The following is a 27,346-nucleotide window of genomic DNA, read 5'->3' on the forward strand; positions in this document are numbered from 1 at the left end:
CCCCTCCTTCTCCACCATTTCGCTTTGGCGCCATCTGGCGCTCAAACGCGAAGTGTCGCGCCTGCGCTCTCCCGCCCTCCGGCCTCAGTCTCTTCCCGTGGTGGTCAAATTGGTACCTAGACCTTTAAGATGCTTGACCCTGGCGGAAAATTCGAGGGCCTGAGCCTAGGAGCGCGCGCTTGAAGCTCCCTCAGATTGGTCCAGTCTGGGTAAGGGCGGGCTGTAGCAAACTCCACGGAAACCATTGGTCTTTGCTCTGGCTCCGCCCCAGGAAGAGCCCTCGGCGACACCCGTGATTGGCCAACGGCTCTAGAGGCGGGCTCGGAGCGTGGCGCCCATGCCTCCCGGGCAGTCGCGACATCAGCGGCGTGGGCAGTATGGCTATGGCTGGTGGGGAGATGCGCGAGGTCACGGGGGGAGAGGGCACTGCTGCTGCCGGCCGGTTCAGCTTCAGCCCAGAGCCCACGCTCGAAGATATGTAAGCAGTCCTTGCCCAGCCTGGGGTGGGGAGATCTCCCGCTGTTTCCCTCAGACGGGGGAGGGGCCCTCCGTGTGGTTGGGAAGAAGGCTAACAGCGGGGCTCGGGTTCCGGCCTTCTAATCTCCTCTGTAAAATGGGTGCAGCAGTGCACATCTAGTCAGTAATACCAGAACCTTCGTTTAGCCCAGCCCTTGGGCTATATCAGCGTCCGATAATGTCTGTGTCCTCCAGGAGTGGGTGGGATCACAGGGGAAAATGAAGTGCTGAGAGGTGGGAGACATTTCTTGCTGGAGGAAATCAAGGAAGGCTTCTTAGGGAAAGTGGCAGTGGAACTGCATTCTGTAAGATAAGTAGGATTTTGATGTGCAGAGATAGGGACATTCAGGTAGAGGAAACTACAGAAGTAGCAGCAGGAGATGGAATAATGAGGATGATATTGTTAGGTTTGGCGATGTTAAGGTCGGTTCAGGGGCGTGCCCATTTTACGGATGAGGAAGCCAAGTTCCATAAAGAAGAAATGACTCGCTCAAGGCCATCCAAGGAATTAGTAGCACAATCCCCTGGTCCTGTCCCCCCATTACATATCACTGGGGTACCTGCTTGGACCCTACATCTCCTCCCCCCCCCCCCCATTAACCCTGGGACTTGAACTTCCACCTCTTTGTCCTATTCCAGCCGACGCCTCCATGCTGAGTTTGCTGCTGAACGAGACTGGGACCAATTCCACCAGCCTCGGAACCTCCTCCTGGCCTTGGTGGGGGAAGTGGGAGAGCTGGCAGAACTCTTGTGAGTAGATGGAAGACTTCCTGGAAGAGTCTGCATGTTGTGGGGGAGGGAAGGGGAGCAATTATTTGATCATCAAACGTTCATGGATTCAGTTTCCCTACCTCCTTGCCAGACTCTGTGCCTGGTGTTGGGAATACAGAGGTGATTCAAGTGTCCTTGCCCTCCAGGGGCACCCAGTCTCCTGGGAGAGAAAGGTATGAAAACAGCAAGGCAGAACCAGGTCTAAGAATGAGTGGTGGCAACAGCACTTGTTTTCCTCTCCCTCTGGGGCTGAAAGGAAGGTGTTTTATAGAAGACCTGCCTGAGGCATTCCAGACAGTGGGAACTATTAATACATTTGCAAAGATAGTGAGACAGAAAAGGAAGGGCAAGTTAAATTCAAGGAGAATCTGCTACTCCTTCAGTGTAAGCTTCGGAAAAAAAAATCAGGAATTTTTTAAATCTGTTTTGTTTCTTAGTGTATCCCAAGTGCCTAGGCCCAGCACAGAGTAGGCACTCAGTAGATACACACCAGTGAGTGATACGGCTGTGGAGGAGAGGGGTGGGAGATGAACTCAGAAAGATAGGATTGGGGCTACAGAGTGATGGAGAGTTTAGACAGAAGACCTGACCAGATCTGAGCACCAGAAAGATCACTGTGTCTACAGGGTATATTGGCTGGATCACTGAGAGAATGGGGCAGTGAGGAGGCTGGTGTATACCAGGCAAGAGGTGGTGAAGCCTAGACCAGGGCAGTCACTGTGGGGATGGAGAAACAAGGGCACAGAGATGTGAGGATGAGCCATTCATTCATTACAGATTTATGGGATTCAGCTGCATGCTAGGTCTTTTAGAATCAAGAGGTACAGCCTTGAACAAGGCAGATAGTTCCTGCCTTCACAGTGGGAGGTAACAGGGAGAAGGCTTTTCTAAGGAGGTGACATCAGAGCAGAGCTAAGACCTGAAAAATAGGAAGGAGCCAGCCATGGGAAAGATTGGGGCCGGGGGAGGTTGGGTGGGATTCAAGGCAGAGGGAGCAAAGGCCCTGTGACAGTTTGGCCTGTTTGCAAGGCAGAAAAAGAGTGATTTTAGGTGGGGAGAAAGAGTGGTGGACAATGACATTGGAAAAGGCTGGGGTCAGCTCATGTAGGACCTGAGGGCATTGTCAGGAGTTTAGATCTTATTTCAAGCACAGTTGGGGGTGGGTTGGGGTGGGGAAGTTAAGCAGGAAAGGGACAAAATGTCATTTGTGCTTTTAAAAGATTGTTATGGGCAAGAGTAGAAGATGAGTTAGGAGGCTTCTGCAGTGGTCCATGTCCGAGGTTTGGTCTGGGTGGCAGGTGCTAGGGCTGCAGAGAAGCAGAATTGGGTCTCAAAGTTTTGTCTCAACAAGCGAAATGTTCTTTTGGCCATTCCTTGGCTCAGGAAGAGTCACAGATGTCCAGGTATTATCTGTTGGGGTCTCTTCCCTATCGACTCTTCCCAGGGTCCAGATGGGTTGGGTTGTCCTTGGAAGAACCCACTGGGAGGTGGGAGTTTATTGCTACAAGGACTGGGATGCCCTAAGGGAGACAGAGCCCATTGTCCTAGCTAGCAACTGTGTGTTTGTCTCTCTGTGTTCCACCCCCAGTCAGTGGAAGCCTGATGACAAGCCTGGTCCCCAAGCGTGGCCCCCCAAGGAACGGGCAGCCCTTCAAGAAGAGCTTAGTGATGTCCTCATCTACCTAGTGGCATTAGCTGCTCGCTGCCATGTGGATTTGCCCCAAGCAGTGCTCTCCAAAATGGACACCAACCGGCGACGCTACCCAGCCCATCTGTCCCGTGGCTCTGCCAGAAAGTATACAGAATTATCTCATGGGGCTGTCTCTGAAGACCAGGCTGTGGGGCCTGCAGAGCTTGTCCGTGAGTCCACAGGCCAAGTCTCAACTTAAAAACATGGACACAGGACCTGTAATTCAGCATGGCATCTGAAGAGCCGAGGGTGGCCTGGCCATGGAACCATGCTTTAGCCTTTTTCTAATAGACCATGGGCCTGAGGACCCCACTGCCTAAGGTGTGAGGCCCAGGAGCCTCCAGAAGATAGCCTCTTGGTGTTTTCTCTCCCAATAAAACAGTTTGGGGCAACAACTTCTAGATTCTTCCTTGACTACCAAGGGGGCTTTGTCTCAGCAGGGGCTGAAGAGAGGAACCAGGTATGCCTTGAGCTCAATTCCCATGTTTCTCTGTTGTACCTCCTGCCTACAGGGCAGAGAGATCTGGTTTTTGGCAAATTCCCAGTGGGATCTCATGTAAGTTCTTCCCCCTTCTGGACCCATAAAAGAGACTGAGTGCTGTATGTAATATTGGTTAAGAGTGCAGATTCGGGAGCCAGGCTGTCTGGGTTCAAATGCCATCTTTGACACTAACAAGCTGAATGATGTTCATCACGTTAATCTTTCTGCACAGTTTCCTCACCTGTAAAATGAAAATAATATCTGATAGGGTTGTAAGGGTTAAGTGAGTTATTTGAGTGCTTAGGACAGTGTTTGGCACATAGTAAGGTACTTGGTAAGTTTGCAGATATTTTGTTTTCCTTTTTAACTCAAAACTTTCAGGGGCCCCAGAGCAAGAAATCAGAGTCACAAATCAGGGTCTCTGATGTGGGGCATAACAGGACTTCCTCTCCACTTGGGCCCCTTGGTAAAACTGAAGACTACCCACAGCAAGGCTGATTTATTATTCTTCCCTCCACCTAAAGATAGTGTTGAGTGTGTATGATTTACCTGTGTGTGAACTCAGACACATCTCTTCTCTTTCTGAGATACCTGCCTCAAGGAAGAGGCAGGAAGATACCTTCCCAGGTAAAACAATGGATCAGATTGGACTGCTTCAGCTTTATGTCCCCAAACCCACTTTTCTCCCTCTCCAGTCATAACAGGGACCTTATCCTTTACTAATCCCTGATTTCATTCCCTCTTTCTCAGTTATCTTCTTTCCCTTCTATGTAATCAACTTCTCTTCCTTTTCTTTCACCCCTCCCACCAGCACGTAAAGCATACTTGAGTATCTTCCCTATTGACAAGACAAAACCATCAATCCTCCAGCTACTTCCCTCATGCTTCACAGCTGACAGCTGAGCCTCTTGACAGGGCTGTCTGCACCCACCCACTCTGCCTCCTCATTCTCCCCTTTATACCCCACCTCCACTGAAACTACTCACCACTTTCCCCCCAGAGTCATGACCAATGAGGATGCCAGAGCAGCAGCTGACCACTCCCACCTTCATGTAACACTTGCCTCTAGACTTCCCAGACGAGACACTTTTCTGGTTTTCTTCCTACCTTTGGCTGTTTTTTCAAGACTCTTCTTAGGTACCTTCTTGTGGACATGGTATCTCTTATTTCCAATCATATTCCTGATGCCTCCATTTTTATCTCACACTCAACATGTCCAGATTGGGGTGTCACAATTGCCCCCACTTCAGCATCTATCCTGCTTCTCATCCTGTGCCATCTCAGTGACACTGTCCTGCAGTCACCCAGGCTAACAAGTGAAGTCAGTCCCATCCCTTTTCCCTCAATCCCAGGTCCACTCTAACTCCTTTGAGGATGAGAATCCCAGCTCCTTGAGGATATCACATCCATCCTTCCCCTGTAATCCTTTAAGAGTTTTGCTGCCTTGGATCCTTTAACTTTGCTTCCAAGGTCCCTTATGGTGTCTCCTGCAAACCCCCTTGCTTTTTGTCCCCACATTCCACCACCACCCTGGAGACATGCAGTTTAATGGACCCTCTCCGTAATTTTTGAGATGGGGTTTCACTGTTGCCTAGGCTGGAGTAAAGTGACATGATCATAGCTCACTGCACCCTTGAACTGGGCTCAAATGATCTTCCTGCTTCAGCCTCCAGAGTACCTGGGATTACAGGTGCGACCACACCTAGCCACTTTTTAAAATTTTTGTAGAGATGGGGTCTGGCTACAAGGCCTAAGTTCGTCTCTAACTCCTGGCCTCAAGTGATCCACCTTGGCCTCCCAAAGTACTGGAATTAGTGGTGTGAGCCACCACACCCAACCCCCAACTCTTTCTTGACCTTCAAGACCCAGCTTAAATATCACCTCTAAAAGCCTGACTTCCCCCATGGTAAGCTCCAATTGACACTGGCTGCAATTGCCTGCTCTACTGCTCACTTGCTGTGTATCTACCTACTCATCTGCAAGAGTGGAGATAAAATATTTACTTGAGATGTTTTGAGGATGAAAGTAAGCTAATGTTTACATAACTAAGCATTTAAACCTTTAACATAGTGTCAAAGTTTGTCTCCTTCACTAGACAGACTTCCATAAGATGGGTCACACATGCCTTCCTAATCCAAGCTCTGCAAAACACGGTGCCTGTTCAATCATGACCTGGTTATAATTATGGCCCCTTTCGTAGTATGGTTATAAGGGCGAAATATGGGACGACCTCTCCGCCCCTCAAACAGTAACAGGAATCCCTTTAGGCTCCTAGCCCCACTTGGCTCCAGGACAATACACTTGTCTGGAGAAACGCGTATTTCTTCCTCTCCCCACCCACCTCACTCACAGGCACGGGTGGGATGAGGATATAATACTTTATTCACTAACACGGGCCCAGGGGATATAGTGAGGGGAAGGTGGGTATGGTTTCCAGGGACCCTGGTAGGGGATTCTCCCTGCCTCCCACAGTTCCGGGGCAGCCAGGCCTGCCCTGCCGTCTCACCATTTCCCAGGCCCCGGTGCCGTGCTGCAGGAGTCCAGATTTATGCAGGCAGGTCTAAGTACCAGCGCTCCCCAGCCCTGCCGGGCACTCGCAGCCCCGCCGCCGCAACAGAACAGCGACTCAGCTGCCCTCGCACTCGGGGCAGCGCTCAGTGGCAGTGGCGGCTGTGGCACCTGCGGGTAGCTTGAAGTCCCGGCCACAACCCGCACAGATATAAAGGCGGCGCCGCATGTGCGCGCGACGGTGGCGGATGAAGTGCGAACTGAGGCGGAAGCGGCGGCCACACTCCGCGCAAGGGTACGGCCGCTCGCCCGTGTGCGTACGCGCATGCTCCGCTAGGTTGGAGCGGTGACCGAAGCGGCGGCCGCACACGGCGCAGCGGTGCGGCTTCTCGCCCGTGTGCACGCGCCGGTGTTTGGCCAGCGCCGAGCTCTGCGCGAAGCGCGTGCCGCAGTCGGCGCATGCGTACGGCCGCTCGCCCGTGTGCGTGCGGCGGTGGCGCGCCAGGCACGAACTGCCTCCAAAGGCGCGTCCGCAGTCTGGGCACGCGTATGGCTTCTCGCCCGTGTGCACGCGCAGGTGCTGTGCGTAGTTGGAGCTCTGCGCGAAGCGGCGGCCGCAGTGCGCGCATGCGTACGGCTTCTCGCCAGTGTGGCGCCGCCGGTGCTGCCGCAGGTTCGAGGCAGCCGAGAAGCGCTTGTCGCACTCTGGGCACTCGTAGGGGCGCTCGCCCGTGTGCGTGCGGCCGTGTTTGGTCAGGGCCGACTTCTGCGAGAAGCGCCGGCCGCACTCGGTGCACGCGAAGGGCCGTTCGCCCGTGTGCGTGCGTGCGTGCTTGGCCAGCGTGGAGCGGCGCGCGAAGGCGCGGCCGCAGTCCGGGCACGCGTGGGGGCGCGCCGGGTCGGCGGACTGCGCCGGCGTCTCGCTCGGGACCTGCGGGGAAAGGGGGGACAGGTCAGCCCTGACCGATAGGACCCGGAGCCAAAGACTCGGGTCTCCGCAAGCTGTCGCCTCTGTGTGCCTCAGTTCCCCATCTGTGAAATAGAAAGCAGTTCTGCCTCATAGGATGCTTGTGTGCATTAAATAATACTTATAACTCACATATCACAGTGCTGAGTGCATTCTAGCTATTTTTTATTCAACAAATATTTGACCGGGCGTGGTGGCTCACGCCGGTAATCCTAGCACTCTGAGAGGCTGAGGCGGGAGGATCGCTTGAGGTCAGGAGTTCCAGACCAGCCTGAGCAAGAGCGAGACCCCGTCTCTACTGAAAATAGAAAGAATTATCTGGGCGACTAAAAATAGAAAAAGTTAGCTGAGCGTGGTGGCGCAGGCCTGTAGTTCCAGGTGCTTGGGAGGCTTAGGCAGAAGATTGCTTGAGCCCAGGAGTTTGAGGTTGCTGTGAGCTAGGCTGATGCCACAGCACTCTAGAGAGAACAAGAGAGCAAGACTGTCTTAAAAAAGAAAAAAAAAATGAGCATGTAACTTGCTAGACTCGTTCTAGGCACTAGGGGTTCAGCATTAAACAAAAAGAAAGCATTAAAAAATTCCTGCTTTCGGGAAGAACGGATAAGTCATGCTGATATTGGGGATCTTGCAAATTTAAATAGGGCTGTCAAGACACCTTAGTGATACGGTAACATGAACAAAGATCTAAAGGAAGTAAGAGCAGGCTGCATGGATATCCCTCAAAGGAGCATTACAGAGGGAACAGCAAGGAACTCAATAGGCAGGAGTTCACCTGTTGAGTTCCAGGAATGGCAAGAAAAAGTGGTTAAAGCAGAATGCATGAGGGGGAGAGTGATGGATGGGGTGGTGGTGGTGGTGGAGGTGATCTCTTAAGCTTAGGGCCTTGTGGGTCACAGTAGGGACTTTGGCTTTTAGTATAAATGAGATGTGGAACCATTAGAGAGGATGTCAGAAGGTTTTGAGTGGGGAAGTCACCAGATTAGACACATTTTAAAAGACTGCCTCAGGCTGCAGGGGTAGGTTGAAAACCAAATGAAGGAAAGGAGAGGGCAGAAGCAGGGGCCCAATGAAGGAGGCTACTACAGTCACCTGGCAAGCAAAGACGGTATCTCAGACTCAGGTGACACAAGTGGAAAGTGGAGGTGGTGGGAAGTGGTTGGCTTCTGGATCTATTTTGCAGTATGAGATAACTGATTGAATAACCGATTAAATGTAGGGTGTAAAGAAAAAGAGGAGCCTAAATGACTCCAAGGTGTTGGAGCCTAGCATCTGCAAAGGTGGAGCTGCCATTTACAGAGGAGGATGGTGGGAGAGCAAGTTGAGATCTGTTTTGAACTGTATCTTCACTTCTTGACACATCTGGAGCTCAGGTGTGAGGCCTAGGCTGTAGATGTTAATTGAAAAACTGTCAAACCTACAGATGGGTTTTAAAGCCTTGAGACTGGATGAGATCACCCAAGAAATGGGCAGAGAACACCTGTGGCAGCATGATGAGCAGCCAGGAAGTGAGGAGAGCCTGGAGAGTGGCATCTTGGAAGCCAGACCAGGACCGAATCCAAACTCTTCAATCAACTTTGAAGAGCAAGCACCTATCATGTTTTAAGCTGTGAAGAAAAAGGCAAAGGTAAAAGCCAAATGCTATTCTGAGGTCTGAAATGAAAAAAAACTTGAAATGCGTGAGGTCTGGGCTACTAGAGATAAAACCAGAAAAAGGAAAGAAATGCTTGGTAAGAGGCAGGTGACGGGAAAGCATTTTGTACTCAGAAGAGCGAAGAAGAATATTGAGGGCACGTTGCTCCCTTCTTAGAAAAGAGAACATTCATCCCAGCAAGTGATGTTGAGTATCTATTGTGGGCCAAGCAGTTAAGAACATTAATTCATGACCAAATTAAATACGTGACATATACTAAGGGCATGACAGTGTTAGCTTCTCCTGTATCCGATCTCCGCAAGGTAGTTATCACCATCCCCATTTTACAGATGACGAAACGGGTTAAGAGAGGGTAAGTGACAACTAGAGAACAATAGGGTCTTCTCTTTCTGAAGCTGCAAGAGGGCAACTTCAAGGCCTTCAAGACCCTTTGTCAAAAGGCATCCGCTTTTGGTAATCAACTCAGAAGCTGAAAAACAGGGCAATTTGGGAAATTAGCAACCAACCAAGGGGGATATATACTGGTCTAAACAGTATATACAAGGGTAACAATGATAATAGCAATAATGAGTATCAGTGTTAAGCTTTGACAGCACTACTATATGTACATTATTAGGTCCTCTGTCATCCCCTTGAGTCAGGTGTTATCTCTTGTGATAGCTGAAAAAGCCGAGGCTGAGGGAGATTAAATTCACATAGCCAGTGGGAGTCAATATGGACTCAGAGTGCCTTCCTTTCACCAACAGGCTATATACTCTTCTCTGAATTCAGACAGCCAAGATGTGACAGAGACTGGACTCCAAGTCCCTGGCTCTCCAAGAGGGATTCAAGGTTAAAATACAACTTGATACTTTAAATCATGAAACTCCCACAGCAGGTTTGGCAGTCTGAATTCAAGGTCACGCTTTCCAGTCTCACCCTGGTTTTGACATCTGTTGGTTTATTTCAACACATCAGCCATTGTGGAGAGAACTTTTCTCATTATATCTACATTTTTCTGGCACATATTTCCTTGGCATCCTTCTTTAAGGTGACTTTGGACAGCCTAAGAACTTCCTCATGCTGGGTTCAAGGACTCAGGAAAAAGAAATTCTCTGCACAAGTATCCTCAGTGTCTCTAGCCCAGGGGAAGGAAGGGGCTTTGGGTGCCCAAGGAAGAATCTTGGTAAGAGAGGCTGAGTTTTACTCATTAAGACCCTGGGCAAATCTTAAAGTCCCCTGCCTCAGTGTCCTGACAAAGGTTAGGTAGGCTAGGTAAGATAAAAATTTCCCAACTTGAGGTATGAGGGGGTATGTGGGCAAACTTTTATCTCATTATAATTATTATATATTTATTTTCATGGATATTAGGAAAACATTAGATCACATGAAACCCACAATTTCATCACTATTATTGTTTAGATGAAGGTAAATTTATTTAAGAAAACAATGTGAATCTATTTAAAGAAAAGCATTAATAAATAATGTGAGTATAACACATGAGCGACGCACATGACTGAAACTTGGCAAATACCACACTAGGTGATCATTAATGGCCCTGACATGTCTTAAATTCTACAACTGTTAGGTTTAAAAATTAGAATGATATTTTCACTGTAACAAGAGGGTACTGTGGAGATATTATACAGTGTAATAATAATCCAAGTATTTGAAGTTAGTGATTTTGTCTTCCTGCTGAAATATTTTTTAACCAGGGTAAACATCCCAGTTTCCTCCTCGGCCACTACTTTTCTAATTAATAATAACAACAACTGCCATTTACTGAACACTCACTAATGTGCCAAGAACTGTGCTAAGTGCTTTTTACTCAGGTTCTTATTTTAAATTCTCATGATCCTTTGGGTTAGGTACCTTAGCCTTGTTTTATAAATAAGGAAAGAAGACTCAGGAGTTAAGTGAGTACAAAAGGCCAAACAGCTAATAAATGTGCCAGGGTTTGAACTTGAAGTGGGTCATTTTCCAAAACACCTATCCTCTTACCCATGATGCAATTCCAATCTCATTTACTAGAGTTTGAGGTTACCTACATGGCTTGTCTCCCTCTCCTGGACACTTTTAGGGTTCAGAATCTTCTTTCTTTTTGATACAAATTATAAGACACGACCCCAGTCCCCTAGTTCCTTGCTGTAGGAAATGTGGTCCACAGACCAGCAACATTAGCATTGCTGGGAACTTGTTAGAAATCCAGAATCTCAAGTCTCACCCTAGATTTACTGAATCAAAATCATTTTAACAAATCCCCAAGTGATTTATATGCATGATAAAGATTAAGAAACCTTGTCTAGAAGAAAGAAGAGCTACTCCTGGAGAAAGCAAGTGGAAAAAGCAGAAAGGATTTTACGTGCTGAGATCACATGGGCAAAACATCAGAGGTGAGAGTGAGTCAGGTGTGTCTGACGCTGGGGAATGGGGATAGGAGTTGCATGGACTAAGCCAGAATGACATGAGATTAGATAGTGAGGAGCTTTGAATGCCAGACTTAGAAGCTGAGACTTCATCTTCAGGGAAACAGAAAACCACTCAAGGGCTCAAGCCAGGGAAAGACAGGTTTGGATGTGCATGGAGCACTCAGAGAAAGTTATATTTTTAAAGACAGATTGGTTTTTGATAGGCAGAGAGAGAATACTCAGTCCTGGAGTGCAGCTTAATTAAGGTCTATTCTGGACAGTGATTGGCCATGAGACTGGGTAACCAGTAAGAGTCACTGAATATCAGCACTGGAAGGCACTTTTGAGATCACCAGTTTATAGATAGAGAAATGAGGCTCAGGAGGCCTACAGCAAATTAATGAGCTATCTTGTGGGCATAGTGCTCAATATTGACAGGATATGTGTGTGAAATCCTCAGTTCTATCCTTGTCTTCCAAATCCAGTCACCCTGATGACACTTTTCAGGCTGGCATTTGAGGATCTTATTATTCCATTTTACAGAGAAGAAAGCCAAACCAAAGTTGGTAAATGGGGGAGTTGGGATCTGACTGCTATGTGATACCACTTCCAGTCTGGCCCCACATGCCTTTCCTGACTAGTCATGCCAAACCCCACCCCCACCTCTGCTCCAGCCAGTCCAAATCTGGCTCTTAAACATTCCTCTTCCCTCCATCACTCCTGCTACTACCTTAGAGCAGGCTACTAGCCTTACCTGACCTGGTTTCCCCATAACAGCCAATGATTCTTCTAAATAGAAAATCCAGTCACATCCTGCCCCTGATTTAAGGCTCCTGATGGCATCACATAACCTAAAGCAGTATGTCCTACCCTGGCTTTTGAGGCCTTTTACTCCCTGGTTCCTGCTACCTTTCTAGTTGAATCTCCTTTGAGCCTTTGCTTTTTCTGTTTCCTCCTCCTAGGACACCCTTCCTCCTCCTCCATTCACCAAATCCCAGTAAGCCTTCAAGGCCCAAGTCAAAAATCATCTCCATGAAGCCTTCCCCACTGCTTCGAGTTGTCTACCCTCAGTCCTCTGCCTGTGCCTCCCCAGTCCCCAATGTTCAGTCTTCCCTGCCAGGAGCTGATAAAAATGAGCTGTAAAAAATCTCCAGAAGGATGACGTAGCCTAGGGTCCTGAACTTTAGTGAAAATAAATAATAACAGCATAAATAAAAACAGCAACTATTTACATAATGTTTATGTGCCAGACACACTTCTAACTCTTTACACAATTTAACTCATTCAATCCTCAATTCCAAGAAGTAGGTGCTATTATAATTTCCCTTTTACAAATGAGGGAACTGAGGCTAAGGTTAAGAAAGGTGCTCAAGGTCACACAGCTGTGTAAGTGATGCAAGGTAAGTGATGCAGTTGGAAGTCCACACTAAGCTCTGAAGTCTGTGTTCCTAACTTATAGGCCAAAGGTAGAACTCAAGGGATCCACAGGGCCAGAAAAGTCAGGCTGAGCTAGGATGATGGGCCAAAGAGGTCTGAGAAAAACAGAACCAGGTTGTTATTTAGACTGGAAAAGGAAGCCTAAGGAGCTAGTCGCCTCCCCCAGCCCCCTAGGCTCTTAGAAGGCAGCAGAACTTTTCTCCCCTGGGAACCAGCCCCTGTGCAGGAAAAAATCAGCAGAAGCCTGGGCCCTGAAAGCTGGCCCTCCAGCAGGACCCAGGGCTGCTCAGGCTGGGGGCAGCCAGAGTCCTGTGGGGTTCTGGAGAGCAGAAACATACTTGGTGGTAGGTAGAGTCTCCAATGGGGAAATCTAACTCACATTCTGATCTCAAAACCCTCAGATACTCTCAGGATAAAACTCAGACTCCCTATGTGACCTGCCAACCCTGCCAATGACCCAGCTTCATCCACGACCCAGCCTCATCCATGTCACAGTATGACTGAACCACCTGCCCTCACTGCTGCAGCGCCCCACTCAGTCCTCTGAGCCTCTAAAAGGGCCCTTTCCTCTGCCTGAGGCAGTCACCCCACTTCAGCCCTCACACTCCTACTGGTACCAGGTAAGCCATCCCTTTACTAACTTTGAGACCTTGGGCCAGTTACCAAACTCTCCTGGGCCTCAGTTTCCTCACCTGTAAAATTGAATAAATGCATGGTAGAAGTGAGGTGCTTAGAATAAGTGTCTGGCACATAGCAAATGCTATGCAAGAGTTAGCTATTGTTACTGTTGCCTAACCTGACGTCCCCCACCCCACCTCTAATCCCAGCTCTGGGTTTCGCCACCCCCCTGTGCCTGCACCCATCACACAGGATTGTAACTGCACAGTTGGTTACTCATCAGTCTACTCCTGCTAGACATCAGGCTCCATGGGGATCCAAGGATGGAGGTTACTCTCCAGCATGGGGCGGTAGGTGTGACTTTTATACGATGGAAGCCTGGACGGTGGGGCAGAAGGATGGGTCATCCCTGAGGTTCTAGATCTGAGATTTAGGGGACAGTAGGGGCAGAATCCCTGGCTTCTGTCTGAGGAAGGCTGGGCCTGGACCAGTTCTGGGGGCAACAGACCCCAGGGTGTGTTGTGACACGTACCTCCTTGTTGTCCATGGGAATCTTGAGTTTCACCACCTCATACTTCTCCTCACCCTCATCCTCCTCACCCTTCACCAGCAGCACCATCTCCTCTTGCATCTCTTCCTCCTCCTCCTCCTCTGCCTGCTGTTCACCAGGCATCTTGGTGTCCTGAGGCGGGAGCTGGGTCAGAAGCTCAAGACCCGCCCCCCCCACCATGGCCCTGGCCCAGGCAAGGCGGTGCAGCCATGGCTTCTCCCACCCTGCCCTGGTGTCCAAGTCTGGCCCTTTCCCGTCCACCCCTGCCCGGCTCCACTCTCCGGGACTGCCCTGGAACCTGCTCCTGAGACTCGCGTTCACCCCACTCATCCCGGCATTCAAGGCCCCGAGCAGTTCGAATCTCCAGCCCCCGCGAGTCGCCACCCTCCTTGCGCTGAGTCACTCCCCGGCACCTGGGTCGGCGACCCGGAGCGCTAGGGCACGGGCTGGAGGAGGGATGGGGCGGAAACCCCGTGGGGGGGAGGTGCGCACTCACCAGCTGAAGGTTCGGCGCTCGAGCTGCCCAGGCCTGGGCGCCGGGCGGTTGGGCACTCAGCGAGGCCGCGGCTCCGGGGGCGGGGCGGGGGCGGGGCCCCAGGGACGGCCGGTCATTGGTCCGAGCGCCGAGCCCCGCCCCCTGAGGGAGGGGCCTGGAGGACCCAGGCGTCCGACCCAAACTGCCCGGGGAGGGCTATGAGCCCGGATCCCGCGCCCTTGCTGTCCCCCGGCTCCCAAGGACCTGGAGCCGCCCAAGTCCGGTGTTCAAGGTCCTCGAAGCCGGGTTCTAACCTGCCCTCACTGCTTGTCTCCTGTGGGCCGCTCAGAAGTCTCCGCTGCGGCCAGTGCGTATGCTCCACCCGCAACAGGCCACGTGCGCTGCCGCCCTGGCCTGGGCCTCTCGCTGGCGCCCCGCCTGGAGGGCGGACCCTGTTGCCTCCTCACTTCTTCCCTTCCCTCTCTTTTCTTCCCCTGCTGTTTTTTCTCCTTCTTTCTTGGCGTCGCCTTCTCAGTCTCCCGGCCTCTGAGATACCTTGCTGCTTGAATACATGCTACCCAAATCAACAGTTGCTCTAGCTGCCGCTGCCGTTTAAAGTGTGCTGTGCCTACTACGCGCCAGAGTTCTCAGCGTTTTACCCGCCTGGTCTCATTTTGTCTGCACAACGATGGATCATGGGCCCATTTTACAGATGAGCTAATTGAAGTTCATGGAGGTAAACCAAGTTGCCTAAATTAATTACACAGTAAGGGTATCCTGGCACCTTGACAATCAGTAGCCCAGATGGAAAATTAGTAGCCCCAGAATACTGAAGTATATTGTTTGGCCTTCAGGGTATTTTTACTTTTACAAATTAGTTTCAAAACAAAACAAGTCTTTTACAAAGTTTTATTTACATCATTTAAAAATTGAGATATTTCACGCCTGTAATCCTACCACTCTGGGAGGCCGAGGTGGGCAGATCACTCAAGGTTAGGAGTTTAAGACCAGCCTGAGCAAGAGCAGAGACCCCGTCTCTACTAAAAAAATAGAAAGAAATTAATTGGCCAACTAAAATATATAGAAAAATTAGCCGGGCATGGTGGCGCATGCCTGTAGTCTCAGCTATTCCGGACGGAGGCTGAGGCAGCAGGATCGCTTGAGTCCAGGAATTATTTTATTTTATTTTATTTTATTTTGAGACAGAATCTCACTTTGTTGCCCAGGCTAGAGTGAGTGTCAATGGCATCAGCCTGGCTCACAGCAACCTCAAACTCCTGGACTCAAGCAATCCTTCTGCCTCAGCCTTCCAAGTAGCTGGGACTACAGGCATGCGCCACCATGCCCGGCTAATTTTTTCTATATATATTAGTTGGCCAATTAATTTCTTTCTATTTATAGTAGAGACAGGGTCTTGCTCTTGCTCAGGTTGGTTTCGAACTCCTGAGCTCAAATGATCCACCCGCCTCAGCCTCCCAGAGAGCTAGGATTACAGGCGTGAGCCACCCCGCCCAGCCTATTTTTTTTTTTTTATTTCAGCATATTATGGGGGTACAAATGTGAGCCCAGGAATTTGAGGTTGCTGTGAGCTAGACTGACACCACAGCACTCTAGCCTGGGCAACAAAGTGAGACTCTGTCTAAAAAAAAAAAAAAAAAGGGATATTTCATATATACATCTGTATTTCCCACTTTTTTTGAATAAGCAGATATCTAATTCTGCCATTTTATGAATGGGGCAACTAAGATTCAGAATTGATGAAGGAAAAGAGAAATACCATTCAGTAAGGGCTTACAATTCCTATATTACCTCCATTTGATAAATGAGGAAGCCAAAGTTTAGAGAGGTTAAATAATTTGCTCAGTCGCATAACTGGCAAGCAGCATGTCCCAAGCTGGTGCTCTTCTATGCCTCAAATTCTCTCTCAGGAATGAAGTTACAGAGGAAATCGGTAGAGCCAGGACTCAAACCTGAGCCTCAGTCAGGCAAAGCCCATAATGTGGACAGTGAGATTACACCTACTCAAATTTAGAGAAGGGGGCATATGCCTGTATACTCACAGATACCCTAGATACTCCAAAGCCACTTTGATTGTGTTCATTCCCTGATCAAGCTGTTAGTCTTGCTGTGTGCCTCTCAGCATTCTGGGTATTAGAGATGCAGTAGTAAACAAAACACAAAAATCTTGGCTCCAGTGGCACTTCTAAGGATATAAAAAGTGTAAACAAATAAGTAAACAAGATAATTTCAGGCAGGGCGCAGTGGCTCATGTCTGTAATCCTAGCGCTCTGAGAGGCCGAGGCAGGAGGATTGCTCGGAGGATTGCTCGAGGTCAGAAGTTGGAAACCAGCCTGAGCAAGAGCGAGACCCCATCTCTACTATAAATAGAAAGAAATTAATTGGCCAACTAATATATAGAGAGAAAATTAGCTGGGCATAGTGGCACATGCCTATAGTCCCAGCCACTCAGGAGGCTGAGGCAGGAGGATTGCTTGAGCCCAGGAGTTTGAGGTTGCTGTGAGCTAGGCTAACGCCATGGCACTCTAGCCCAGGCAACAGAGTGAGACTCTGTCTCAAAAAAAAAACAACAAGATAATTTCAGATAAGTACAATGAGGAAAATAGGATAAGATGATACAATAAGGGGTGGCTATGTTTGGGGGGCTTCTTTAACATGGGCAGGGAAGGCATCTCTGAGGAAATAAACTTTGAGATGAACCTTGAATGATGAGAATAGGTTAGCCATTTGAAAATCTGGAAGAAGAGTGCTTGAGACAGAACTGCAGAGGCCTTGAGGCATAAGCTTGTTGTGTTTGAGGAACAGAAAGAAGGCTTGTGTGGCTGGATCTCAGCATACAAGCATACAACAAGGGGAAACGTAGCAGGGGAAAGGGAGGAAAGGTAGGCAAGGGGCCCATTAGGGCCAGAACTCCACCTCTAGGACCTCTGGTCTTGATTCAGAGAGAATCAGTAAGGAGACAGCAGGGAGCCTGCCTCTGGGGCAGTGAAAATCCCAGCTGCAAAGAGCCTCCTGCTGTGTGGAACAGGTACTGCACAGGGAAGGAAAAGGGTTCCATTCATTTGCTCTACAGACATGTATAGGTACCAATGTGCAATTGGATCTAGATCCTGTTCTTGAGAATCTCATAGCCTAGTAAAGAAGATTGTGATTAAATAAGAAAAGAAAAAGTAAAGGCTGGGCACAATGGCTCACACCTGTAATCTTAGCATTCTGGGAGGCCAAGGTAGGAGGACCCCTTGAGCTCAGGGGTTCGAGACCAGCCTAAACAAGAGCAAGAAATTAGCCAGGCATGGTGGTACACACCTGTAGTCCCAGCTACTCCAGATTCTGAGGCAGGAGGATCACTTGAGCCCAGGAGTTTGAGGTTGCTGTGAGCTAGGCTGACGCCATGGCACTCTAGCTTCTAGCCCCAGTGACAGATCGAGACTCTGTCTCAAAAAAAAAAAAAAAAATGGCTGGGCTCAGTGGCTCATGCCTGTAATTCCAGTGTTTTGAGAGGCTGAGTGGGAGGATAGCTTGAGGCCAGGTGTTTGAGACCAGCCTGGGCAACACAGCAAGTCTCCATCTCTACAAAAAATAAAAAAATTAACTGGGTGTGGTGCCATGTATCTGTAGTCACAGCTACTCAGAAAGCTAAGGCAGGAGGATCCCTTGAGCCCAGGAGTTTGATATCATGCCTGTGAATAGCCACTGCACTCCAGCCTGGGCAACATGCCAAGATCCCATCTGTAAAAAAAAAAAAAAAAAAAAAAAAAGCCTAAGAATGAATGGGAATTTGCCAGATTGACAAGGAGGTAGCAGTTTATGGAACTGTAAACTCTACTGAAGAGCATACCATATTTCACGGACACCCTTCAAAGCATTTAGGGAGGCCTGTGCGTGCCAGGCCCCAGTTAGGACTGGGAGGTAGAAAGTTGAATGTAGAAGTCTATATCTGAATCCTCATTACTCTGCCTTTCACTAGGTGCCTGCAGCCTCACTACACCTTTCCTTCAGTTCTGGAATCCCCAAGGACTTGATGCATACTCTTTATTCTGCCTAAAACACTCCATTTCCCATCTCTACCTCCTCCTTCACAGCTTACTCCAACTCAACCTTAGATCTCAACATAATTGCCACTTCTTTGGAGATGCCTTTGGATCACTTGGTATTCTCTCCTGCATGTATGCTTCCTGGATAGGCCTCACTACACTTGTAATTTGTTCAATGTCTGTCTTCTGAGTGAAAACTGAGGGCAGGCCAGGCACTTTGAGAGGCTGAGGCAGGAGGATTGCTTGAGGCCAGGAGTTCAAGACCAGCCTGAGCAACATAGCGAGACTCTATCTCTACCAAAAGTAAAAAAAAAAAAAAAAAAAAAAAATTAGCTGGGCATGTGGCACGTGCCTGTAGTCCTGGCTATTCAGGAGACTGAGGTAGGAAGATCAGTTGAGCCCAGGAGTTTGAAGCTGCCGTGAGCTATATTGTGCCACTGCACTCCAGTCTTGGCAACAGAGCAAGACCCTATCTCTTAGGAAAAAAATAAATAACCAAACCAAACAAAACAGTGCAGGGACTTTGTCTTATCTTTCTATCCCCAGTGCCCAGCACTCAGTAGGTAATGCTGTTGAGTGAGTGACCAATTAGCCTCAAGAAGCTCTCAATGTGCTCAGATAGGGGGTGCGCACAGAAGAGGATTCTAACCCAGGCTGGAGTCAGGGAAGGCCTTCTGGGAGGAAGTTATGCTTGAGGTATTTTGACAGGAGAGTTCACAAGGGGGAGTGGAAGAGCATTCCAAGGAAAGGAAACATTTAAGAGGCACAAGGCTGAAATTACACAAGTAGAAAGCCTTGAATGCCAATTAAGCCGTTATGCTTTACAGAGGGCCTGTGGAGATTCGGCAGGGATTTTAATGGGGGAGTGACATGGCCAAATGTAATTTTACAGAGTTCACTGCAGGCCAGCTAGGAAGTCAAACTGGTAGGGAAGGGAGACAGGGAAACCAGCAGGGAGGATCTTCCAAAAGCAGCAAAAGGGCTCCATTCAGGCCAATAGGTTCGTGTGTGCTTAGGGGCGGAAGCTGTCAAGATGTCCCAGCCCCTGTCGGAAAGTTCTAGGAACTTAGAACTTGAAAAGGGTGGGAGGATCGGGAGGAACTGCACTGCAGGAGCCTTTTGGGGTTTCTAGTGAACAGGTCAATGAATAAGATCTCGCGAGAACTTCTATCCAGGGACTATTCCCACACGATAAACTGAGACGCTGGGACGTGTGAACTTGCAAAGCCATTGTGTACTTCATTGCTTAGCTTGGTGAACCGCTCTGGTCTTTTTTGTCCCTGGCCAATCAAGCCAGTTCCTCTCTCTCCTTCCTTCCTACTGGCGCTCTCTCGGGAAACGCTGTGAATTGGAGTCCCACTCCCGAGGACCCGCAGGAGCTGGGAAATACAGTTGGCTTTTCCCGGGAATAGAGGCATGCTATTTGCTCCTCCTTTGGGCTGTGCAGCTAAATGACTTTTTCTCGATACATAAAAAAGGGTGTCAGGGAGGCGGGGCTTCCTGAGGTCCCTGTAAGAGGTACAAATGTCCGGCCTTCTGCTCCTGTACCAGACTAAGGCTCTGCAACATTTCTCTGGGTAGCCGTTGCCATAGCAACAGCGATCCCTGAACACCCCATCCCTCTTCGGTGTTGCTTGCTCTCCACGGTATCTCACACTTTCCCTTTTAAGGGTCCTACTTGAGACTGTAGTGTAGGTGGCGCCTGTGGGCAGCCAGACCTTAGGCCTGGGGCACCAGTTGACGGAGCTGGTGGCTGTTTTTGAATCGGATGTCAGAGCTGGAAAGTGGCTATGCTAAGACAACCTCCTTGTTTAATGGGCTCAAAGAGGGCAAGGGACCCACACAAATTTACACATGGCTTGAGGGTTTTGCCTGTAGCAGCCCCTCTACACCTTTCTCAACCCTTGCCATGCATGCATACACACACACACACACACACAAGTCCAAGCCTCAGACAAGAAGTTTATTGGCAAGAGACATGTGTTATTGTGGCTGTCAAGTCTTGGAGCTTCCCTGGCCTCTCAGGCCCCTCCTTGGTCCACTCCTTCCTTCTCCCAGCCAGCTGGTCTCTGCTGGTGTCCACAAGAACCTGGGCTTGGCATCCACACTGGATGCCATGAGTGCTCCTTCTGTCTCTGCCAGTGTCCAAGTGTCATGGTGGGTTGGGATCCTTGAGGGCATATAGATCTGGGCTCTGTCCAAGAGTGCCCTTCCTGACTAAGACCAGGTCCAGTGGCCTGAGGTTAGGGGTGGGTACTACCTACCACACAGCAACACTTGCCACAGCAGAATGACCAAGATGCCCCTGCCTCATTCCATCACCTTAAATTCCAGAAGTCCCACTGCTAACGTTCATAAGGTTAAATTAACCCTGCTTCACGGTGTGTTGGGAGAGATCCATTCTTAATAGATTAAGAGGCAGCAAGAATTTAGGGTTAAGAGTCCTCAGGCTAAGGCCAGTTTATTTATTCAACAAGTATTTATTGAGTGCCAACTGTGTGCTAGGCAGTGATCTAGACACTGGGGGTATAGCCCATACTGGCAAGGTCCTGACTGAGCCCAGCCAGGACAGTTTCCTGAGCTTCAAGGTTATTGGCTCCAATCTCTATTTCTATCTATTCACTCCTTTCTCCCATTTCTCCCCCTCCTTCTCCCTCCCACCACCTCCCAGGCCCTTTCTTCTCTGCTTAAGCCGCAGATACCCTCCCTTTGGTCACCTGGGCCTCCACCCTCCCTGGACCCCATCATTCCAGTCCTACTGGTGGCTCCTCCTTGAGGGGCCTTGTCCTACCATCCCCTATCCCAAAAGGCCTTAGGACTAGGTGCCCACGCTGGTGCTTTATGCGGGCAGAACTGTCACCAAAACCCTTGCCACACTCGGCACACTTATATGGCTTCTCCCCAGTGTGTGTGCGCCTATGTTTGACCAGATCTGAGCTCCGCGGGAACTCCTTCCCACAGAAGCCACACACATGGGGCTGGCTGGGTCCAGAAGGTTGGGCCCGAACTCGGGGTCGAGGGGCTGTGGGTGCTAGGCCAGGTGGGTTATGTGGCCGCAGGAGAGTGGATGGTGGTGGTGGCCGGGCCCGTTCACCACGGTGGGTGCGGAGGTGCTTGACTCGGGCTGAGCTGTCAGCAAAACCCTTTCCACACTCAGGACAGAGGTAGGGTTTCTCCCCTGTGTGCACACGATGGTGTTTCACCAGGTCAGAGCTTCGGCGGAAGCCCTTGCCACACTCAGGGCACTTGTGGGGCTTGTCGCCTGCCAGTGGTGGAGGTGGCTCCCCAGCCTGGGGGCCCCTGGGCTCTGGCTCCAAGCCAGGCAGGCCAAAGGGCCCATCACCCGAGTGGGAAGGGCTTCTAGGAGTCAGAGGGGGGCTGGTACCAAGAGGAGGTGGGGGTGGGCTGGGGATCAGGGGGGCTAGGGGGTAGCCTGGGAAGCTGAAGTCTTGGGGCTCCATGTGTGTGAGGCGGTGGCGAAGAAGGGTGGAGCTGAGACTGAAGGTGCGGTCGCATTCTGGACAGGCGTGAGGCCTCTCGCCACTGTGGGTGCGGAGGTGCTTGACTCGGGCAGAGCTGTCAGCAAAGCCTTTGCCACACTCAGGGCATAGGTAGGGCTTCTCTCCTGTATGCACCCGTAGGTGCTTCACCAGGTCTGAGCCCCGGGCAAACTCCTTTCCACACACATCACAGCCAAAGGGCTTGGGCCCCAGGTGACTGCGCTGGTGGCTCAAGAGGCTGCAGCTGAGCACAAACCTTTTGCCACAATCAGTGCAGATATATGGCTTGTCCTGGGCCTTGGGTCCCTGTGCAGCTGCTGTGGCTGCCCGAGAGGGCTGCCGTCGGGGCACCACTGGCCGGGGGTGCTGCTCCCCCCGGTGTGTTCTCTGGTGCTTTATACGGGCAGAACTATCGCCGAAGCCCTTGCCACAGATGCCACACTTGTAGGGCTTCTCACCCGTGTGCGTCCGCTGGTGCTTCACCAGGTCAGAACTCTGCCGGAAGCTCTTGCCACATTCACCACAGATAGTGGGGCGCTCACCTGCAGGGATTCGGGGCCGAGTAATCTTTGGGGGACCCTGGGCTGGTGGCCGGGCTCTGTAGGGCTTCTCACCACTATGAGTTCGCTGGTGTTTGATACGGGCAGAGCTATCCCCAAAGCCCTTGCCGCAGACCCCGCACTTGTAGGGTTTCTCCCCTGTGTGGGTCCGCTGGTGTTTCACCAGATCTGACATCTGCCGGAAGCTCTTGCCACACTCGCCACACACGGCAGCCCGATCACTACTAGCCTGGCCCCAGCGTGGTTCTCCCAGGAGCCGGGGGCCTCTATCCTGAGGCTGAGGCTTTCCAAGTCCCTCTCTCTGGACCCATAAGTCATCCCATGTCTGGATACCTTCCGGTTTGAGAGAAGCACTTCCTACTTCATGACCTGGGGCCAAATCTTCTTCTTTGAACCCCAAATCTTCATCCTGTGGTGTATGTTCAAACTCATCCGGTTGAGAAATCTCCACATTCTCACTCCCTAGACCTGGGGAAAGAAAAGGGAGTTGTAGACCCCGCCCTTTGGCTCAGCCCTTATCTTTGATAGTAACGACCCAGGAAGACTTTCTTGACAATCTGTGGTCATGAGAATCTATCTTTCTCACTCTCTCTCCTCTGAACTTCTGGAGTATTTATTATTTGTGCCTCTCAATAATAATAATAACTTCCTTTTACTATGCCCTTAATACATGCCAATCATTGAACTAAGCATTAAAGTCTTGCAAACAATCCTATGAAATAATACTATTACTATCCCCATTTTACTTATATAGGGATGGAGACTCAAAGGAATTTAAGTCACTTGCTTGAGGTTATAGAAGTTAGAAGGTATGGTAACAAAGCCTGGTTTCTAACTGAGGTCTGACGCCCAAGCCTGTGTTAATCATGACATTATTTTATCTGTATTTGGAAAACCTGCGACTTACTACTTCTATTGCATCTTGTTATATAGGTAATTTATCACTTAAATTACCTTCAATTACCGAGTACCTGAGAGGACTTAGACACATATCTGTTGGTAGGAGAGATAAGATAAAGTATCAGTAATTATAATTATGGGTTCAGAAAAACTGTGTTGTCATGAGAGAGAGGAGATAAGGAGATAGGAACCAGCATGCACAGCAGAGAGAAAATCGCGGAGAGGAATGGAAGGCAGCGCCGGGAAAAGACGCTGGGACTAGCCTGAGCGTGTACGGTCTGGAATGAACACTAGGCTAAGGCTTTTAATGAGTAGACAGAGAGGAGCTACAGAAAGCTTTTCAGAATAGAGACAGGATGAGATCTGGACTTAGATCAATCTGGCTGCAGAGTACATCGCTGGAGAGAAAAGGGCAGAGGGGAGGCTCTTGCAATTGCCAGGATGAGACAGAATAAGTCCTGAAGTAGGGCAGAGGCGGGGAGGATGCTGAAGACTGTGGGGGAGGGGAGAGTCCTTGAGAAGATGCCCCTCACGCCCCGCACACAGTAGGTGCCCAAAAGCATAAGCTCCCTCCCTCGGTTTTTGCTCCCCTCCCCCCTCTCTCTCTGAAGGCATAGCTCCTGCTCGATTTTTCGTAGTCTCAGCCGGGCACAGCCCAGCACCACCGGAGATTCCACCCGGCCATTACCTGTCCATGGTTGCGCGCGGCCGTGGCCCTCACCTGTGCGGGCGCCTCTCAGCTGCTCCCTCTCCTCCCGGCCATGGAGATCCCGGCTCCAGGGCTCTGCCGCGCGCTCCATCGCCGGCACGCCGCCCTGAGCAAGAGGACAGCCACATAATCCTGAGGTCACACAGCCATGTGTGGCCCGCGGCGCCCTGCCGCTGCCCTCTGCCGGCCGGCGCGAGCACCGGGCAGCGTCGGGTCGTAGGCGCGAGGCGCGGCTCCCGGTGACCCCCGCCCGCGCCGCCGGCCGCCCCTGCACCGCTGCTCCTCCCGCACGCAGCCGCCCCGCTCACCTTGCCAGCCACCTCTGGCGCCGCCACCCCAGCGCGCTCCAGAGCTCCTCGGCGGGGCGCGGGTGCCCAAGCCGCCGGCGGCTCCGGGATGCGGGCTCCGCGCCAAACCGGGAGGGGGCTCGGACCCGGGGGCGGCCGCCGGGGGCGGGGACGGGAAGCGGAAGCGCCGGGCGCACGGAGCCGCTCTAGGACCTTGGAGGAGCTGCGCGTTTGCGGGGGCCGCCCGCCTCTGCGGGAGCTCGGTGGCCGGCGGGCGGCGGCGTGCGGTCGCGAGGGCTACTCTAAGCGGAGGACAGCGGCCCGAACTCGGTGGTATTAACCGTGTGCCTCCTGGGCTGCAGCTGGTGATAAGGGCCGAAGACTCTCCCAAATTGTTGCTGCGTCTCGGGCCACCCGCGCCGACCTCCCGGGCTCGCCGACAGCGCCAGCCACCCCAGTCCGGGAGAGACAAAGAAAGAGGGATCCAAAGACCGACCCTGGGAAGGGGGTGGGGGAGAGACCGAGACAGACAAAGGGCGGTGGAGACCCCAGACGGGGCGGGGCGGGGCGCGGAGACTCGGGAAACAAAGCGGGGCTGGTCGGAGAGGCCGAGGGCCGGGGTGGGGGTGGGAGTGGGGGCTGGGCTGGGCTGGGGGAGACCGAGGCAGGAACAGGACCTAGAGGCAGACGCCAGGTGAAATGCCCTTGGGGAGAGGCAGGCAGATGGAATCAGACTTGGGGGGAGACACTGAGCCAGAGACTGGCAAAATTCTAACGCAAAAGAACCCTGAATCAGAGAGGACAGCGGCCCACCAAAAATACAGGAGCAAGAGATTGGCCGCTAGAGACAAAGAGATGTAGAAACAGATAAGACACATAAAGTCATTGAAGCAGAGTCGGAGGAGCAATAAGAAAAGAAACAGGGAGTCCAGAAAGGAACAGACCCAGGGCAGAAGAACAAAAGCCTGCTGTCAGTGAAACGGGCAGAGACAAAGAGAGACAGACACAAAGAGGCTGCCAGGAAGACTAGGGACAGGTCTAGAGCCCTACAAAGGCCAAGCCCAGGGAGAGACTGAAGAACTAAACCCGGTTTCCCATCCTAGTGAGGCCCTAGCTGGGACTGTGTTCCAGAGGACACAGTCCTCACGGGGTCTAAATGACCAGCCCACCTGCCATACTCATTTGCAGTCATATCTCTGGCTTTGAGAAGACAAGCCTGAAATTATTAGATTGGAACCTGAACTGGGGTCTAAAGAAAGATATAGAAGATATAGATAAAAAGATATAGAAGCTCCTCCAGGGATATTATCCCAGTATCTGTACTCTGGGCAGACTTGCGTTTGACGATGGGAGAATGCCTGGAGTTGTCTTCAGGCCCTCTGACAATGATGGGGAGGGTAACTATATAGTTTGTATATTAATTTGCACTTATTAGCATCTTAGTGCTTTGTTTTGGGGGTTTTTTGTTTTGTTTTGTGTGTGTGTGTGTGTGGTTTTTTTTTTTTTTTTTTTGAGACAGTCTCACTTTGTTGCCCGGGCTAGAGTGCCATGGCGTCATCCTAGCTCACAGCAACCTCAAACTCCTGGGCTCAAGCGATCCTCTTGCTTCAGCCTCCCAAGAATCTGGGGCTACAAGCATGCGCCACCATACCCGGCTAATTTTTTCTGTATACTTTTAGCTGTCCAATTAACTTCTTTCTATTTTTGGTAGAGACAGGGTCTTGCTCTTGCTCAGGCTGGTCTCAAACTCCTGAGCTCAATGGATCCACCCTCCTCGGCCTCCTAGAGTGCTAGTATTACAGGCGTGAGCCACCACACCCAGCCTAGCATCTTAGTGCTAAGCTAAGATTTTGGGACACAGAGTTGAAACACCTGCAAGGTTTGTCCATGTGGTGCTACCAGTTTAAAGGGGCAAGCACACAAATCATTGAAAATAGAGAACTATATGGGCATGAAAGAATTACAATGACCAAATCAAAAATAGTGTGGAAGAGCAGGAAGAGTTCTGGTTTGTAGGAATGAGTTTGCATGGTTCTGTGTGCCTGGTGTGTGTGGACCCTGAGAGGAACAATGATCACCAATCAATCAATACATACTTATTGATCCCCAACCAATGTCTAGACACTGTTCTAGGCCCTGGAAATGCAAAGAAACTCCTCCGGGAGCTCTTGGCCCAGTAGGAAATAGGGTTGTACAGATGATGTGTTAGGTTCTATGTTGACTGTATGAATATGATTTTATTAAGAGTGTAGTACATGCCAGGCACAGTGGCTCATGCCTGTAATCCTAGCACTCTGGGAGGCGAGACGGGTGGATGGCTCAAGGTCAGGAGTTCGAAATCAGCCTGAGCAAGAGCAAGACCCCATCTCTACTAAAAATAGAAAGAAATTAATTGGCCAACTAAAAATATATACAAAAATTAGCCAGGCATGGTGGCATATGCCTGTAGTCCCAGCTACTTGGGAGGCTGAGGCAAGAAATTAATTGGCCAACTAAAAATATATACAAAAATTAGCCAGGCATGGTGGCACATGCCTGTAGTCCCAGGTACTTGGGAGGCTGAGGCAGGAGGATTGCTTGAGCCCAGGAGTTTGAGGTTGCTGTGAGCTAGGCTGATGCCACGGCACTCTAGCCCAGGCAACAGAGTGAGAATCTGTCTCAGAAAAGAAAAAAAAAAAGAGTGTAGTGCAGAAAGAGATACTTTCTGTAGAGTTCAGTAGCTGCAGATACTGTCTTTAATGTCATTCATACAGTGCATGATTTTTGGCCTCGTCACTTAACTGCTGTTTGACCTTAGGAAGTTACTTAAGCTTTTGTTTTCCTGCACTGTAAAATAGGGATAATAATACCTAATTTGAATGGTTGAAGATTAATATTTGTAAAGAACTTAGCAAAAAGATATCAGCTATTACTCTTGCAGTCAGAGTAACCAAAGAAGGAGAAGGTAGCATTTGAGCTGATCCTCTCAGGATGGCTAAGATTTCAGCCAAGTCCAGAACCTGGCTGGGATGGGGGCTGAATGAAGAACTACAGGCAGAGAGAATAAAAGGAACAGTGGGCCACACACCAACTGAAAACCTACTATGTACTAGAAGCTTGAGATCCAAAGATGATTAAGACCTATTGTAAGGGTGAGGTGGCTCACAACTGTAATCCTAGCACTCTGGGAGGCCAAGGCAGGAGAATCAGATCACTTTTTTTTTTTTTTTTTTTTTTTTGAGACAGAGTCTCACTCTGTTGCCCAGGCTGGAGTGCTGTGGTGTCAACCTAGCTCATAGCAACCTCAA

At 50.3% G+C, this 27,346-nt stretch overlaps 3 protein-coding genes across 4 annotated transcripts; 1 reads left to right on the top strand and 2 right to left on the bottom strand.

The window, feature by feature from the left end:
* Window positions 1-320: 320 nt before the first annotated feature.
* On the top strand, window positions 321-3,372 carry DCTPP1 (dCTP pyrophosphatase 1). Its single transcript, XM_012764237.3, has 3 exons — window positions 321-478; window positions 1,156-1,266; window positions 2,876-3,372. Exons 1-3 carry the CDS (start codon window positions 378-380, stop codon window positions 3,174-3,176), a joined length of 513 nt encoding a protein of 170 aa, XP_012619691.2. The 5' UTR covers window positions 321-377; the 3' UTR covers window positions 3,177-3,372.
* Window positions 3,373-5,822: 2,450 nt separating this feature from the next.
* Window positions 5,823-14,438, bottom strand: ZNF771 (zinc finger protein 771). Its single transcript, XM_012764235.2, has 3 exons — window positions 14,073-14,438; window positions 13,559-13,708; window positions 5,823-6,897 (listed from the first exon to the last, which is right to left on the bottom strand). The coding sequence occupies exons 2-3, from the start codon at window positions 13,697-13,699 to the stop codon at window positions 6,085-6,087; spliced, it is 954 nt and encodes a 317-aa protein (XP_012619689.1). The 5' UTR covers window positions 13,700-13,708; window positions 14,073-14,438; the 3' UTR covers window positions 5,823-6,084.
* A 6,093-nt stretch (window positions 14,439-20,531) lies between these two features.
* ZNF48 (zinc finger protein 48) lies at window positions 20,532-24,204 on the bottom strand. Of its 2 annotated transcripts, none has more exons than XM_012764229.2 (3): window positions 24,081-24,204; window positions 23,785-23,878; window positions 20,532-22,631 (listed from the first exon to the last, which is right to left on the bottom strand). In XM_012764229.2, exons 2-3 carry the CDS (start codon window positions 23,861-23,863, stop codon window positions 20,848-20,850), a joined length of 1,863 nt encoding a protein of 620 aa, XP_012619683.2. In that variant the 5' UTR covers window positions 23,864-23,878; window positions 24,081-24,204; the 3' UTR covers window positions 20,532-20,847. The 2 variants fall into 2 exon arrangements, with proteins under 2 accessions (XP_012619683.2, XP_012619682.2); XM_012764228.2 differs by having other exon boundaries at window positions 23,752-23,878; window positions 24,081-24,178.
* Between the last annotated feature and the right edge of the window lie 3,142 nt (window positions 24,205-27,346).

Source organism: Microcebus murinus, chromosome 19 (assembly GCF_040939455.1).
Source record: "Microcebus murinus isolate Inina chromosome 19, M.murinus_Inina_mat1.0, whole genome shotgun sequence".
NCBI lineage: Eukaryota > Metazoa > Chordata > Mammalia > Primates > Cheirogaleidae > Microcebus > Microcebus murinus.